This window comes from Poeciliopsis prolifica, unplaced genomic scaffold, assembly GCF_027474105.1.
Source record: "Poeciliopsis prolifica strain line A6 unplaced genomic scaffold, Auburn_PproV2 SCAFFOLD051, whole genome shotgun sequence".
NCBI lineage: Eukaryota > Metazoa > Chordata > Actinopteri > Cyprinodontiformes > Poeciliidae > Poeciliopsis > Poeciliopsis prolifica.
The window spans coordinates 1897366-1913987 of NW_026562426.1; the positions used below are offsets into that span (position 1 = coordinate 1897366).

The 16622-nt window shown below is 37.4% G+C and overlaps 1 protein-coding gene across 1 annotated transcript; it reads right to left on the reverse strand.

The window, feature by feature from the left end:
• Nucleotides 1-1240: 1240 nt before the first annotated feature.
• LOC129378236 (uncharacterized) lies at nt 1241-16161 on the reverse strand. The gene is made up of 13 exons (XM_055058530.1): nt 15979-16161; nt 11757-13865; nt 11523-11638; nt 8710-8768; nt 8506-8548; nt 8361-8410; nt 6785-6891; nt 6621-6674; nt 5517-5691; nt 4454-4615; nt 3665-3759; nt 2618-2808; nt 1241-2525 (listed from the first exon to the last, which is right to left on the reverse strand). The coding sequence occupies exons 1-13, from the start codon at nt 16040-16042 to the stop codon at nt 2481-2483; spliced, it is 3270 nt and encodes a 1089-aa protein (XP_054914505.1). The 5' UTR covers nt 16043-16161; the 3' UTR covers nt 1241-2480.
• Nucleotides 16162-16622: the final 461 nt, after the last annotated feature.

Sequence of the window (16622 nt, forward strand, 5' to 3'; positions counted from 1 at the left end):
TGATTTGCTAAATCCCTCCTCCAAATTGGTTCGGTCATTTCAGGGACGTAAAATATGCAAGTAAATGGCTCCAATAGATCAGACCTAATGTTAAAGACAAGAAAGAACTGAGTAATCGAACAAAAGGCTGGAGAAGATTGTATTGATAGAGAAGTCACCTAGTCTGTCTGTAATAAATATTTGACTATCACTAAATATACCAGTTTACACTTTCTTGTTTCATTGCATCAGCATACATTTAGAGAATATATGCTGTTCTGTTAGTGTACAAATGAGATCCAGAGAGTTAAGTGCTTCTGTTGGTCTTCATCCAGCAGGCAGTGAAACAGCTCTCTCAGGCTAATCTCTAATGGCACACAGAATACTGTGTGCTGCTGAGCCAGATCTATTATCTAAATGCTACTGCAGCAACACTGTCTTGGCATAATACATCAATCTGCTTTTTGCTTAGCCTCCCTGTTGCTCCACTTCACATCCACTTTAAGATGCTGTAATTTGCACCACTTGCACACCCTGTGCTCACTGACATCAACACATCCACATGGTAGCACTGCTGTGCACTTTATGGTAACGTGAAGTAAGCAGCGTAAACAGGAGGATCCGGTAAGGAGAGAGGCCTAGTCCATACATAGCCTGGGCTCGGCAGAGATATTTGCTTCCATAAAATAATCTTGTCCACACCTGATAGGTTTAAGAAAAGTTCTTATCCACACAAACTCTCTGAATTACACGACAACCAATCAAAATCGGTCAACTCAACCTTGACTTCCTGTCAGGAATTAAACATGGTACCAGGGAGGTTGAGCAACTTTTAAATGACGTGTCGGAATACAAAGTTAATAAAACACGTCATTAGCTTTATAATGAAGCTAATAAAGTGCTATTACACGGTCAAAGCCAGTATGTGCACATGTGTTGACACATGAAGTGGAAACGTAGAGGTTGAAGGTCATTTTGCATCCATATTGGGAGGGACAGCTAGTGTAAAACACTTGACCTCTGAACACTCTCTCCTTTGCAACTCAATGTATTGGAGCCGATGGACTTATAAAGTAGAAAGTGTCTGAGCAAACATAAACATCAGCAACTTCCTGACAGCAGCCATCTTTCCTCCACTGCATGGCCAAAGAGTCACAATGTCATTTCAGCGTTGCATTATTTGCAACGCATGATTTAGAGGTCATGCGTCTCAGGTTTCCAACATTCACTAGCAAATGCAAACAAGGAGAATTCACAAGTCTTCACTTTGACTGGAGGTTTTATTATTCACAGTTTTTGTTATATTAAATGTAAGTTACACGTTAATACAAGGTCAAATCGCATAAAAGTCTGTTGAGTTCATCACAAATCTGGCTGTGTGTGAACAAATCCTAGGAGAAGTACCAGGACTTGCGTGAACAAGTCCTGATATTTTACAATGCACTGGTTAAATATTGAAAGAGTTTGGTGAAAAAATGGACTCATTACTGACTGACTGCAGCTGCGAGGGAAACGGCACCGAGGAGGAAAACACAAACAGAGGAGCTTAAAAATATGAATCTAAGTGAGACGAAGAATAACTAAACACAATAAATTAATAACACGATCTGGGTAAAATAACCAAAGAACAGGTCGAACTAAAGTAAAACAGGTCAAAGGCTGAGCTAAACAAAATAAAGAATAACTGAGGACTAAAGTACAAACCCAGGATCCTGCGGAGGGTTAACAGCTAAATTGTATGGAGGACAGTCCCAGCACTCTGGTGTGGGTCCAACACGTCAACACTGATTCTGAGTGAACTTGGCTCATTAAATAAGGGCACATTTACAGTTTAATATACAACATAAAGCACAGCTGGATTATAACAAACTGCTTTGAAAGCACTGACAGTAAAATGTGCATCATCATTAGGACTTTATTCATTCTCATCCTATGAAATAATACTTAGTAGAGTGCTTTTCCTGACATTAACTAAAAATTACAATCTTAAATGTTCTCCTTATTCTGACTCAAGAAATGGAAAATAAGTGAAGAGAGTATTCAGTTCAAGATGTTTTTCATAAACTGGTATTTTACAATGCAGTTGGGTTGATCCACACAATGTCACAGGATTTGTGATATTGTGTGTTATTAGACAAGTTCCAAGATCTTCAGTGATTTGTTGCTTTTGTCTGATCAACTGCTTGCTTTGCTCAAAGGCTTTGTTAGCAATACTCTGGCTGATTAGTCAAACATGTTCCAGTTTGTGTAGTAACAATTTGTTTTGGGTGAGATTTCCTTTGCCAGGGTACAAAAACCTAGGATTTCAGGTATGGGAGCTTAAATATCTGTCATATTTTCAACAATGACAAAGATTTAACTCTAAGCAAGAGCTTATAGAAGAAACATCTAAAAGCATCTAAACCTCCACAGAGACACATAAATAACAAAACATTCAGATCTTTCTAATTTTGCAGGTAAACAGAAACAAGAAGGAGTTTCTTCATGGATCATTGCTGAGCCTAGACATCCCAGGATCCCCGAATCTCTGGCCTGAGAATCCTCATCTTCAGAAAAACAACAGAAGAAAAGAACAAGTCAGAAAACGGGCAACCTCATGATTAAATTTGACCAGAAATTCATGTTTGTCTTCACCAACCGGCAGATTGAACTGGGAATCCATGTAGGGTGAGGGTGACATGGGAGCCTTGTCATATCCAGGATTAGGAAAGGACAAGTCGTATCTGTGCAGGTTCTGCGGCAGTGAAAACTTGCGTTGTGACGGGTTGGACTGATTGCTGCCAGATGTGAAAGGCATCTGCTGGTTCCCGTACATAACTGATCTGTTTTCTGTGAAGGAAAAGGGTCTTATATATATATCCAAGAAATGCCAAAACAATGCAAACTTCAATGGATGACTCACATCACATTCCACCAGAATGAGCACTGTCAAAGTCTTTCTATTGTTCAAAGGGATTTAATGTGTTATCTGTGCTTTATTGGATCGAATGACATTGTGGGTTCTTGTAAAATTCAGAAAAGTGTCAAGAGATACAGCTCTGGAAAAAATGAAGAGACCATTGTTCTGAAGTCTGTTGAAAACCTCACTGTTATTCCACAAAATATTGATTTCTGAATTCTTCCTCAGTTAAAACATTGGGATTAATGTTTCTAAATGAACATGAACTTGTTTTCTTTGCATTATTTGGGATCTGAAAGAGCTGCATCATTTTCTGCAAATAGAACATCTTTGATTGGAATCTCAAAGACATGTCAGTAGTTCATAGAATAAAAGAACAATGTTCAGTTTACTCAAACATATAACTATGAGAAGGAAAATCAGAGAAACTGATCATTTTAAGTGGTCTCTTCATTTTCTCCATAACTTTACGTGACACATTTGTACCCAAAGATTTACTTTTTAAACTCAGACTAAATAGTATAAATGTTGCATACAAATCTCTAGTATTTTTTATGAGTTCCGCAATTCCAAATTATTTTAGAATACTTCCAACATGTATTTTCAAAAAGAAAAAACACTTTTTTTTGTGCAAGCACATTTTTTTCTTAGTTTCCCTACTTATTTAGGCCCAGATATAAATAGTTAATAAAGAAAAAAAATCAATCATATTCCAATTTCTATATCTCTTGACACTTTTCTATTACTCACTTGCACACATACAGTGCGTATGGATTAGAAACTTACTTGTTCCTTGTTTGTCTAGTGAACTTGCAGCTCTGGACCACTCAAAGTCATCATCCAACCACTGGTTCACCAATTTCTGCTTTATGTCTTTCTTTCTGCAGAAACAGAGTTTAAGTAAAATACTGAGAATTTTTATCTGTTCTTAGATTATTGCTGAGCCGAAAATCAGCTTGGATTGAGAGTGATATCAGTGCCTATAACCTTTAACCATGAACACTATTTCACTTATGTTTTATTTGCAATCCGTCCATCATACACGTTCTCAAATTAGTCAACATGGAAGCTGCTGGGATATGTTTCAGTTTTTCTATTTGCTGTAAGATCAGCTAAGGTGTTGGTAGCTAAATAAGAATGACATTAACAAACTAACAAAAACAAATCTCTTGCTGAAGCATCGTTTTCTGTGTGTGCAGCACACACTGCTGCAAGAACAACCAACATTTGTTGGTTGTTCAAGAAGCACTCAGTAAAAAAATACTTCATTTCTGTATTTAAAGATTAGTAGAATAAAAGTGTGTGACCCCCTTCAAAAACCCACAAATGACTCTTTACTGTTCCCAAGCTAATGGTCTCTTCCATCCCAGCCTCCCTGAGTTGGTGACTTTAGTTTTCCATGTGAATTAGTTTTCTCTACCACTAATTTAATGTAACACGACACCATGTCTGTAGGAAGCTCTGCTTGCTAATGTGAAGTACAAAGAACGTTTTCAGCATAAGACGAAACACCAAGTCTTTTTTATCCCTTTTGTTAGTGGTGTCATGTTTTGTAACATATCACAGCTTACTTACTTTGTGTGTTTGCGTTTGTTGACAACAGCATATGCAACCAGGGTTGCCACAGCAACTAACAGGACAGCAAGGGTCACACTAAGCCCTGCATAAAACGCAACTTTCTGTATGGGAAGGTCACAACGTTCTCCCAAGTACCAGGTGTTGTTCACATTTTCACATCTAAGGAAGGAATAAATCAAAACACAATTAAAGACATTCAACAAAGTGTAATACATTATTTCAATATTGATAGAAAAATAGAATTGAGATGCTAAACACTAAATCGTATAACAACCTGTTCGCTAAAAGTTATGTTTTTCCTTCGGTTTATTTAGTACTTGAGCAGGAATGCTTATTAACTGACATGCACCAAATCAGCGTGGTCGACTGTGATGCACTGAACTGGAGCACAGGACAGTATCTTCAATTAAACATCTTTAAAGTTAAATAAACGGTAGTGAGGACTGAAGAACTGCTCTGTTCCTGGAAGACTGCTTGTCTATTTTGACCTTCATGAATGTACTTACTGTAGCAGCTCTCTCATCATTTGGAAATATAGATTAAGTTTGACTAATAAGTCTCCATTCAGGTATTCAGAAATTATTTAAGTTAAGAGAGAATAAATATAATTTGCGAGGTTTGTTTATATTTGAATGTGCAAAAGAGAAGAGCCAGATAAAGTCTAGATGTATTTCAGTTATTGGTGTGAAATTGTGGAACAAACTAAGTGATGAATTTAAGTTATGTTCTTTTTAAATAAACTTTAAAAGAGCGTTAAGATGTAAAATGATAAAATCTTACGCTATTATTTAGATTTATATATGTATTGTGAAAATATCCTGGTAGGTTAAAGGGTAAATTGTGGGTTATTTATTGTTTATTGTTATTTCTTTGTTGTTTCTGGTGATGTGGACAGTTTACCAAAATAAAATGAATGAATGGATGAAAAAGTATAACTGCAGTTTTTCTGAGTTAGAGTCTTCATCTCTATAGCAACAGAGTTGTTGAAATTGGAAAAGTGAAAATGTTATATTGTCTGTCTGGTAAAATCAGTATTAAAGAAACAAACACATCAACATACATGCAGATCTCTCCCAAAACTTTGTAGATGTTGCAGGTCCCCCCATTATGGCAGGTTATAGATTCGTCATGCTCTTTGTCACATCTGCTTCTACAGACGATTGTGCGATTTTTTAATTCATAAAGACTGAAGTATGGAGCTACATCCGAGTCCGGCATTGCTTTCCTACAAAAACCTACAGAAAAAAGACAGAAGATTTTAGTAAGATCATGCCAACTTAATCCTCCCAACTCCTTTCAGAGACCATGAGACAGAGACAGGATACAGCAGGGTACACAGGTTACTACTTCATCACACACATTCAAGGCAGGGCACAACGAGGCAGCCGCAGACTTACACATCCATGTCTGGGGGTAAACCAGAGTACCCAGAAAGAACTCACATACAGCAAGAAAGAGGAGAAAATGAGGTTGAAGAGCATATAATTAAGGTCAGCACAAAGATTGTGGGTGGTGGTGCTTAAAAGACCTTCATCGGTTCTTCAGAGCAAGAGTCACTAATTGCAGTGTTGTAAAGAAACTTCTTATGACTGGAAGATGTGTTCAGAGGTGGATCATTTGGAAAGCCAGGGCTTTGAAAAAGATATTTTCTGTCTGAAAAACTTAAATGTGTGTAGGACTTTGTGGGTTTTTTGGGGTTTTGTTGTCCAAATGTAGGCCGAACTTTGTTCGCTGAGCGTTACCTTTTACCAATTGTCCGATACAAGTGATCACACAAACTGTACATCCACCAGTTGATGAAACACAGCAGCTTAATTTAAAATACACCAATAAAACATGAGAAGTGAGAACCTGCCTTAACTTTATTAATCATGTGCAGATGCTCATAAAAGCATAAAAACTTTCTGCTTAATATTTCTTACAAGATTTTAGTAATTTAATTACATTTGGAAATATTCACAAATCACATTGGTCTTGGTAAAAAAAACTAATCTGACATATTCCTTGAACCTCGTTCTTCCCTCAAACATGACGTACTCCATGTAATGGAAACTCCTTTTTGTGTGCTAACCCAACCCAATGCTCACTCACAGACTGTTATTAAATGATAATATTGTTTTTACAAGTAAAACATAGCTTGCCGATACAGTGCTGAAACACTTACCATCCTTGTCTACTTCTTCTTCGGCCGTTCTGAAATTTGTGATATTATCAGAATCTAATAATGGGACAAGAAAGAAAACAGTTACTTGAGCTCAACAGAAAAAAAATAAGCATCACTGAGAATTTGAGTTGTGATTTCTTTAAGAATATTTTTTTTTATATTACCTTTCAGATTATTAAGTGTTTTTCCAATCTCTTTATAGCCCTCATCATATTGTGTTTCATGGTTGCCGTTTTCAACTTCCAGAACCACTTCATGTGCGACATTTACACTGGGAGAGACAAATTTTCCGGAATTAGCTAAAATTACGATATTAATCCTTCTCTTAAAAACAGGTACAACTGTTTTAGTATATGAAATACACTTTTTTTTCCACTGCTATTGTTTGTATTCACAAAATATTGTGAATGTTATAAGCTTTCAAATATCAGACAGTATCAACTGCTGCTCCTCTCAGACGTGGTGGCTCCGTTTTAGTCCTGTTACATTTTTCATATAGCTGGGTATATTTCCCAAAAGCATAATACATCATTCCATCACTATGTACATGACATTCAGGAAGTCCGTCTTCCTGTAAAAGCGAGTTGATCCCAGTCAGCAGAGAATCTTCTATAGTATTTGGACAGAGCAAAAATTGCTCTATGTAAACAATAGAAAGACAGAAGTTTATCTGGTGAATCCAACCTGCTGTCTGGAAGCACCAGAGTTGGTGGATCATTGAACTCGTCTGGCTGTACATCCATTAGGAATCTTTGATCCAGATTTTAAAATGAACATGTCACTACAGTAATCTAGCTTTTATCATCAGAGCCTTTTTAGTAATTATTTTCCCCAAAATGCCTTTGACATGGTTATTAATTCTTTTATTACTTCTAGGCTGAATTTTCCCAACTCCCTCTACCTGGATTGACGTGTCTCTTTTTCGTCTGTCAATACGGATGAAGCAGAAAGAACATTTTGTCCCATCGTATTGAATTTCCTTCACCGGCTGCCTTTATTTTATTTTATTTTTTATTTAATTTTTTAAAGAATTGATAAGATCTTGTCATTACTTTTAAATGTCTAAATGGTTTGGACCTTCTGAGGTTTTTACATGCACAGAAGAGCTCTACCAACAACAGACTCTTCCCAGAACTTGGCTTGTTACCACAAGAGACTGAGCTTTGTAAGCAGGCGCTGGAACATGTCTGTGAGGTCTGGTGGATCTTTGAACCATTTCAATTCTGTCGTGGCAGTGGTTGATTGAGTAGGACACAAATGCAGATGCATCATAGGTTATTAAGGCAAGTTCCCGGTATAACAATGTAAGCAGAAGGCCTGCTGGTGTGGTTTGAGCGAGATGAAGTCTGTGAACAAGGCCTACTCAAGGTTTAGAGAGTTCATTTTATTTATTAATATCATTTGTTCCAATAATGAAGAACTTGCTTACTTAGCGAAGCCAACAAAGAGTTCATGGAGGCACTCTGAAGTTGTTAAACCTCAATTTTTTAACATTTCCTTTGAAAAATAATGTATTTCAACAGAAAAATAGAGGTTTTTGTTTTGTTTTGTTTCTTTTTCTGAAGTATTAATAGAAAATCCTTTCTTTTTCCCTAAATATTTCCATTTATTTATGCCTGTCTGATGAAGGAGTTTCTTTAGGTAGATGCTATTTAGCATTGTTTTGTTCAATCAACAAAACAGGTTTTCACTTTTTGCTTTGAAAAAAAACACACAAAAAAAACATGTCCACTTATTTACTTGCTTGTGCTTTCTTTCAAGTGGAACACCTCTGCTTTGACTTTTCTTATCTGAAATAAAGATAAAATAAAGAAAGAAATTAGTGAGCTATGAAGCTCACACTCGGGTTTATTATTAGTTTGCTGGAGTATTTAACCTGCTTTACCTCCTCTGCAGCGAGATCAAACGTTGAATCAGGATCTTCACGGCTAAGAGAAGTAACGACAAGAATCTCGTCAAATATGACTTTGCAATTTAAAAAGTTTTATACAGTTTATTGCTTGAAATCACATTACTGAAATATTTCTTTTGGAATGACCATATATTGACTGTATTCTGAGCAAATAAGAATAAACAATGGCGTGTTTACCTTAATCTGGTCACAATAACATCTTTGAAATGCGGAACCTCTTTGTATACTGGTCTCATCTGAAAAGAAAAACACAGTGATGGTGGCTACATAACAAATAATCCCACTTGTAAAAACATATTAGTTCTAATTTCATGAGTGCTTTTTCAGCATGAAGCATGTTTGTTGAGCTAACTTAATAGTCATGAGTTGAATCAACTTATTTAAGTGGTGTGAAGGCACCACTGTAAAATAAGGTGGTGTCAACTAAATCTGCATTCACCTTAATCAAGTAAAGTCAATTATTTGAGCAAAACATTACAAAGTAGTTGGGCTTGCTCTATTAAATTACATTGGGTCCAACCATAGTAAATGGTTGGACCCATTTGATTCAACTTAACTTTTAAAGTTGAATCAACCTTAAAAGTTAAGTTGATCCAACACAATTGCTTTAAATTGGAGTGACAGAATTACATGGTGAAGAAAAAATAAAGCAAAGTAATCAGGTGGAAGTTCTTTCCATTATTTTTTATGGTCATCCAAAGAGTTATTTTTTTCAGTGTATGGAAGAGAGGTTTTTTTTTCTTTGTCTTCCAAAGACCCATTTTCTAAATTTGACCAATTTTTTTTTCTTGCTTTATTTTCTACTTTTACTGCAAGTTAAAAAAGCATTCCAGATTAAAATGTGTAAGTGAAAATAGTGGAACATGTTTACCATGAGCTGGTTTTGAGTAAATCTGTAGCATTTTTGGTGTGATACAGACAGATGTTAACATTTGTGTTTTCCACAATAGGGAACAACTGGTCCAGTCCTGAAATGCTTAAATCATACTCTGCTTACTTAGAGCAAACTTTTAGTCGCACATTTAAACTGTGCTTTCAATAAGTATCTAGAAAGAATAGTGAAAAGGGACCTATTATGCAAAATTCCCATTTTCAGTCTCAACTGCTTCTAAAAACAGCTCAAACACTAATCCAGCTGGTTTTTGGCAACATTTTATGTTTTTTGGGGACTTGAAAACAAACCGTTTCAAAAGACTGCTAATTATTGGGTCACACTGCATCGTTACCTAGCAACCACAGCCTAGTCCAGATCATCATCAAAAAAACAAAGCGAAGCTCCAGCATATTTTGTCAGCTGGTTTGGGTACTGGAAAAGAGAAACATTTTGTTGTTGACTGAAACCACTGCTGCATTCTCATTAGTTGTGCAGGAGATGCTACTTCTGCTTTTCAAAGATGTATGGCTGTATTAGTGCATCTCTTTGCTGCCATTTTCACATGCAAGTTCAACATTAAGGGGCGTGGCCAACAGCCTGTGGCCAAAAGTGACAGCGGATCTGAAACGGATCGTTCTGAAAGGAGTTCAAAATAGACAGAAGTGAACAGACTGAAATCTCATTATCTAACAATCATTTTGTGCAAATAAGCAATGAACGTGTTTTGTATTCGCCATGGAGTTACTCTAACCTGACAGCAAGCAGCTCACCTGTAAATAACTGACTTCAGTTAACAAGTACAAAAAATATTAGAAATAATTAGTGAGGATGTAATGTCACTTTGCACTGCCTGTTAAAAGTTTTTGTGTCCCTCTATGAGAGCTGAGGCACATTTGTCACACACAGCCTTGAAGTTGTATGCACAATGAACTCCGCTGACATTTTCATCCACACCGGACGGAGTAAAGGAAATTCTTTTTTTCTGTTTCGTTCGTAAAAGCACACTAGAGCTTTGCAAACATCAGAAACAGCGCAGCTTGCACCGCCTCTTCCATCTCTGAACGAATAAAAAGCAGTCACTATGCAGCAGTTCAGGAGAAATCACATGAAAGAAAGGCTGTTGCAATGCATGCATTGCACCAGGCAATTTAAATATGCCCACTGGTGCCCTGAAAAACAATGAAAACCTGGACATTTTCATCAACCACAGGTGAACAGAATGTACAAAGTGGACGTTTTGTCACCCAAGTTCACACGTCTCCTTTTTTGTGGTTGTACTGTTTTACTGTATTGTTTTGGTGAATGTTTTTTTTTTTTTATCTTAAATTAAGAATATTTGGGAAAACAGGTTGAATGTTTTGTCTTCTCTTGAATGCTATGAAAAATTATAAAACCATATTAGTATATGGAACTTTCTTGTTTGTTGCAGGTCAACTTTATTATCATTATTACCGCACTTTATGGTATTGCAGCTGTAATATCTGCACTTATAGCTGCGTGTCTATGTGAGTGGATGCCAAAATGTTGTTATTATAATAATGCCATGAAATATTGAATATTGGATCACTAAACCTTTAAAATTTAAATAAATAGTAAAAAAATATTTTTAAAGCATTTGACAGTGGTTTATAGGCATTAGATGTAGAGTTTAATAATGTCTTCTTAGGATAAAATGTAGAACACATAGATTTACTTTAACTTGGTGCTTGTGCTGTTACGTTTTGAAAAAATGTGACTTTTTTTATGGACTGCACAGTGGCACTGTTAGTAGAGCTGTTGCCTTGCAGTAAAGATGCTCTGGGTTTGGATCCCAGGACATGTAAATTGGTGCTACACAAAAAAATTAATTAAATGTAATTAATTTTTTTCAGTGTGTTATGGTCTGTGCTACATTAAGATTAAAGCCCAGATTGTGACTGAATTATAGGAATTTCTTGGACAGAGCCTCAATTCAACATTGTTAAGTGGTGCTATGAAAATAAACTGAATTAAATATAATTAAATCATCAGACTGAGGTATGATAAATGATTATTTGCAAATACTTATTTTTGCAGACCATATTATTAATTAAACATTTAGAAATAACTAAAGTCAAATTGATGTTGATTAATTTACCTTATCCAGAAAAAATTTTACAAATTCTTTGTATTCATTTGATGATGAGTCGTCAAACGCTTCAAGGTACTCTTTCCGGAAGACCACGTTAATGTTCACTGTCCGATTAAATGCATCTAGAAAGACAAAATAATAAATAAATTCATTCATTCATACAAAGTTACAGGGTTCTCGCATAACAGTGAAATCTATGGTTCAGAGGAATAAAACTTAACAATAGTAAATTCACAATACCTGGAATAACTGGAACAGCCGTTTCACATGCATCACCAGAAAACCCAAGGGGACATATGCAGATTGTTCCATCAAAAGTACCACCATTGTGACATGTCCTAGGTGGTATAGAAGGTGTTGTTACTGAAACAGATGGCGAGGTCGGTTTAACAGGGCCAGATGTCACTGAACCAGGTAGAGAGGTTTGTTCAACAGGTGGAGAGGTTGGATTAACAGGGCCAGAAGTTACTGAACCAGGTGGAGAAGTTGCTTCAACAGGTAGAGATGTTGGATTAACAGGGCCAGAAGTTACTGAACCAGGTGGAGAAGTTGCTTCAACAGGTGGAGAGGATGGATTAATAGGTGGAGAGGTTGCTTCAACAGGTGGAGAGGTTGCGTCAACAGGTGGGGAGGTTGCTTCAACAGGTGGGGAGGTTGCTTCAACAGGTGGAGAAGTTGGTTCAACTGGGGGAGAGGTTGCTTCAACAGGTGGAGAGGTTGGATCAACAGGTGGAGAAGTTGCGTCAACAGGTGGGGAGGTTGCGTCAACAGGTGGGGAGGTTGCGTCAACAGGTGGGGAGGTTGCATCAACAGGTGGGGAGGTTGCTTCAACAGGTGGGGAGGTTGTGTCAACAGGTGGGGAGGTTGCTTCAACAGGTGGGGAGGTTGCTTCAACAGTTGGAGAGGTTGCGTCAACAGGTGGGGAGGTTGCTTCAACAGGTGGGGAGGTTGCTTCAACAGGTGGAGAGGTTGGTTCAACAGGTGGGGAGGTTGCTTCAACAGGTGGAGACGTTGGTTCAACAGGGGGAGAAGTTGGTTCAACAGGGGGAGAAGTTGCGTCAACAGGTGGGGAGGTTGCTTCAACAGGTGGGGAGGTTGCTTCAACAGGTGGAGAGGTTGCGTCAACAGGTGGGGAGGTTGCTTCAACAGGTGGAGAAGTTGCTTCAACAGGTGGAGAAGTTGCTTCAACAGGTGGAGAAGTTGGTTCAACAGGTGGAGAGGTTGCTTCAACAGGTGGAGAAGTTGGTTCAACAGGTGGAGAAGTTGGTTCAACAGGTGGAGAGGTTGCTTCAACAGGTGGAGAGGTTGAATCAACAGGTGGAGAGGTTGGTTCAACAGGTGGAGAGGTTGCTTCAACAGGTGGAGAGGTTGCTTCAACAGGTGGAGAGGTTGGTTCAACAGGTGTAGGAGTTGGTTCAACAGGTGGAGAGGTTGGTTCAACAGGTGGAGAAGTTGCTTCAACAGGTGGAGAGGTGGGTTCAACAGGTGGAGAGGTTGCTTCAACAGGTGGAGAGGTGGGTTCAACAGGTGGAGAAGTTGCTTCAACAGGTGGAGAGGTTGGTTCAACAGGTGGAGAGGTGGGTTCAACAGGTGGAGAGGTTGCTTCAACAGGTGGAGAAGTTGGTTCAACAGGTGGAGAGGTTGGTTCAACAGGTGGAGAGGTTGCTTCAACAGGTGGAGAGGTGGGTTCAACAGGTGGAGAAGTTGGTTCAACAGGTGGAGAGGTTGGTTCAACAGGTGGAGAGGTTGCTTCAACAGGTGGAGAAGTTGGTTCAACAGGTGGAGAGGTTGGTTCAACAGGTGGAGAGGTTGCTTCAACAGGTGGAGAGGTTGGTTCAACAGGTGGAGAGGTTGCTTCAACAGGTGGAGAGGTTGAATCAACAGGTGGAGAGGTTGCTTCAACAGGTGGAGAGGTGGGTTCAACAGGTGGAGAAGTTTCTTCAACAGGTGGAGAGGTTGGTTCAACAGGTGGAGAGGTTGCTTCAACAGGTGGAGAAGTTGGTTCAACAGGTGGAGAAGTTGGTTCAACAGGTGGAGAGGTTGAATCAACAGGTGGAGAGGTTGCTTCAACAGGTGGAGAGGTGGGTTCAACAGGTGGAGAAGTTTCTTCAACAGGTGGAGAGGTTGGTTCAACAGGTGGAGAGGTTGGTTCAACAGGTGGAGAGGTTGCTTCAACAGGTGGAGACGTTGAATCAACAGGTGGAGAGGTTGGTTCAACAGGTGGAGAGGTGGGTTCAACAGGTGGAGAAGTTGCTTCAACAGGTGGAGAGGTTGGTTCAACAGAGATTGATTCAACATTCTGAGATTCTGCAGATTGTTGAACGACACCAGTCTTCTCAGGTACTATATCTGTGAAATAAAATGATAGGGATATCAATATTTTTGAATATTGCCTCAGTTATTCAGGATCACATTTATCATACCATAATATTCAAATGAAAGAAAATGAAAACAATGTATAATTTTAAAGATTCTATAAAACATGCTGTACTGTGTGCCATAAGCTCATTTGTCACAACCCACCACTGCCCCCTGTATCCAAAAAATAATAATACTAATAATACTATTACTAATAATAATAACAGAGCTACACCTGGTCTGGCATACTGTTTAGTTGTGATGCCTTCTTAAAGGGAAGTGTTGGCTGAGATAATGCAAAACATGAAGCAATACAATGTGTTGCTTTATGAACATTGATAATAATCCCACATTAGTTCGTCTGTTTCTTTGTGTGCTTTCTGCTCTGTCGTCTCAAATCTCCAGTCAGCGATTTCAGTTGTTTCCTTCTTGTGCTGCAGTTTGTTCTACATTAACATTAAAATCTAGATTATTAACAAATAGCTTTGGAGTTGTATTTCAAACAGAAAGAAAATTTGACAAAGCTAGATTTTGTTTAATCAGCTAATGATAATCTGAGCAATAATTTGCTTTTCCCCTCATGTTTCCCTTTAAGCAGTTGGATTTTTGTAATTGCTTATGTCTTTTTTCAATAATCAGACAAATACATTAGTGATTACGAGTAGGTTAATTCTTTCTTTTGTAAGTGATTAGATCCAGCACACTTGCTTAGTTTTCAACTGAATCGCTTATGTTGTCATAATGGAAATAAATAATTCTGGAATATAGTCTCATTCTAATTTTTTTGTATAATGTCACAATTTAGGAGCCTTGAAAAAGACACTTTACCTTTCAAACACTAACATTTTTTGAATGTTTTAAAATTTAGACAAATATCAAATATCATGAGGAAAATGTTGAAACGTAATAAGACATCAGCAAAGTATTCGAAGCTTTGTCTGAAATTAGTTTTCCAGATTGGCTCATCAGACCAGAGAATTAAGCCACAAGACAGCACAGCCGCTGTTTTGAACAGGCAATCACAAAACAACAATCTAAACCTTACGGACAAATTGTCAGCATATTTGAACATTTCTGTTGAATCAAGGGAGGCTGCAGAGTTAGGACAGTTCTGAGCAAGAGAGCCTTTAAACTTGCTGCCCCCTCAGCTACGAATGACCTACAATCACAGTCTAAATTGACAGGGAAAGTGGCTCTCTGAACTAAAACTAAAGACCATGAAGAAGACAGTTTAACTGGCATGCTATGTTTTTCATTAGCTGTTTAATTATTTTATGCTTTGATTCTTTTAAAACTAAACAAATCTATCTATCTATCTATCTATCTATCTATCTATCTATCTATCTATCTATCTATCTATCTATCTATCTATCTATCTATCTATCTATCTATCTATCTATCTATCTATCTATCTATCTATCTATCTATCTATCTATCTATATCTATCTATCTATCTATCTATCTATCTATCTATCTATCTATCTATCTATCTATCTATCTATCTATCTATCTATCTATCTATCTATCTATCTATCTATTGTCATGGGATAAGTCATTTTCTGGTTATACTCCACCTTACAGCCATTTATTGGTGATTTAGTTTGATTTTTTCTATGGTTAACAGTCTAAAAACTTTATTTTTCACCATATTCTGGAAATAAACATATTGATAACAGAATGGCTATCAGAAAGCTGTTCTAAAAACACCTTGTTCTAAAATGACTATTTTCCAACATAGTTTTTTTTTCACTAAATTTGCTCTGAATGTTTTCCAGCGCTACCCAACTCCCATGGAGCTGGGAGTTCAAAGTCTCCCCAACCCCATGACCCTGCAACGACAAGCAGGTGCAGCCCCTAGATAGAAAATAAAAATAAAATAAAACTTTTCTCCACTTGATATGTTTGACAAATATAACTCTGTCAAACAGTTATATTGATTAAATGATTAATCTTTTGGTGTAACTTGTCTAGCTAAAGGTTTCAGAGGAGAATACTTTTTCCATATTCATTATATTGTATGAATGATGTTCTTTCTTAAAATCCTGATCAAACATAAATTAAGGATTTATATAAAATGTGAAAGTGAAGTAGTTTTCAGTCTTACCATCAGATGAACATAAGCCAATTATTAAAGCCGAAATCATCAACACACGAAAAGAAAATGCCATCGTCCAAATATATTCCTAGAAGTATCAAAGACGAATGTTGAATATCTTGAATCTTAAATCCTGGTGCTTCCAACATAAAGTGTCCGCATATCACAGGACACTTCGCTCTATAAAGTGACTGTCATTACAAGTTAGTTAGAAGACTAACTTGTAATGTCAGTGATCCCACCCATAGTCCAATGTCCAAGATTTTAATGCGGAAAGAGCAATGAACGTGTTATAAAAACGCTGAGTATGTCACACGTTTATTGCATTCATTTTCCCATAATTCTCACCCATCCAGGGCTGGACTGGGATGAAAAAATGGCTTTAGCATTTTTGACTGTGGTGGCCAACTGTGATTATTACCACGACATGAGAAAGTACACGACTTGCCAGATATTTAGAATAGTATAGAATAGAATTCAACTTTATTGTCATTGCACTGTCACATGTACAAAGCAATGAAATGTTGCATTGTGTTGTTTCAAAAGTAAAAATGAAGAGCCTCAACCTGCAAGGAAGAGAGAAAACATGTTTTAAAAAAAATGAACCTTTCATTACTCAGAAAGACTCTCATCTTGGGAGAGATGGTCACTGT

Bases quoted from the DNA above. Each gene is read 5' to 3' on its own strand.
- LOC129378236 (XM_055058530.1), bottom strand. From the start codon at position 16,042: ATGGCATTTTCTTTTCGTGTGTTGATGATTTCGGCTTTAATAATTGGC. The intron at 13,866-15,978 runs GTAAGACTGAAA...TTTATTTCACAG, and splicing joins TGGCTTATGTTCATCTGATG to ATATAGTACCTGAGAAGACT. The intron at 4,616-5,516 runs GTATGTTGATGT...TTCCTTCCTTAG, and splicing joins GTTTTGGGAGAGATCTGCAT to ATGTGAAAATGTGAACAACA.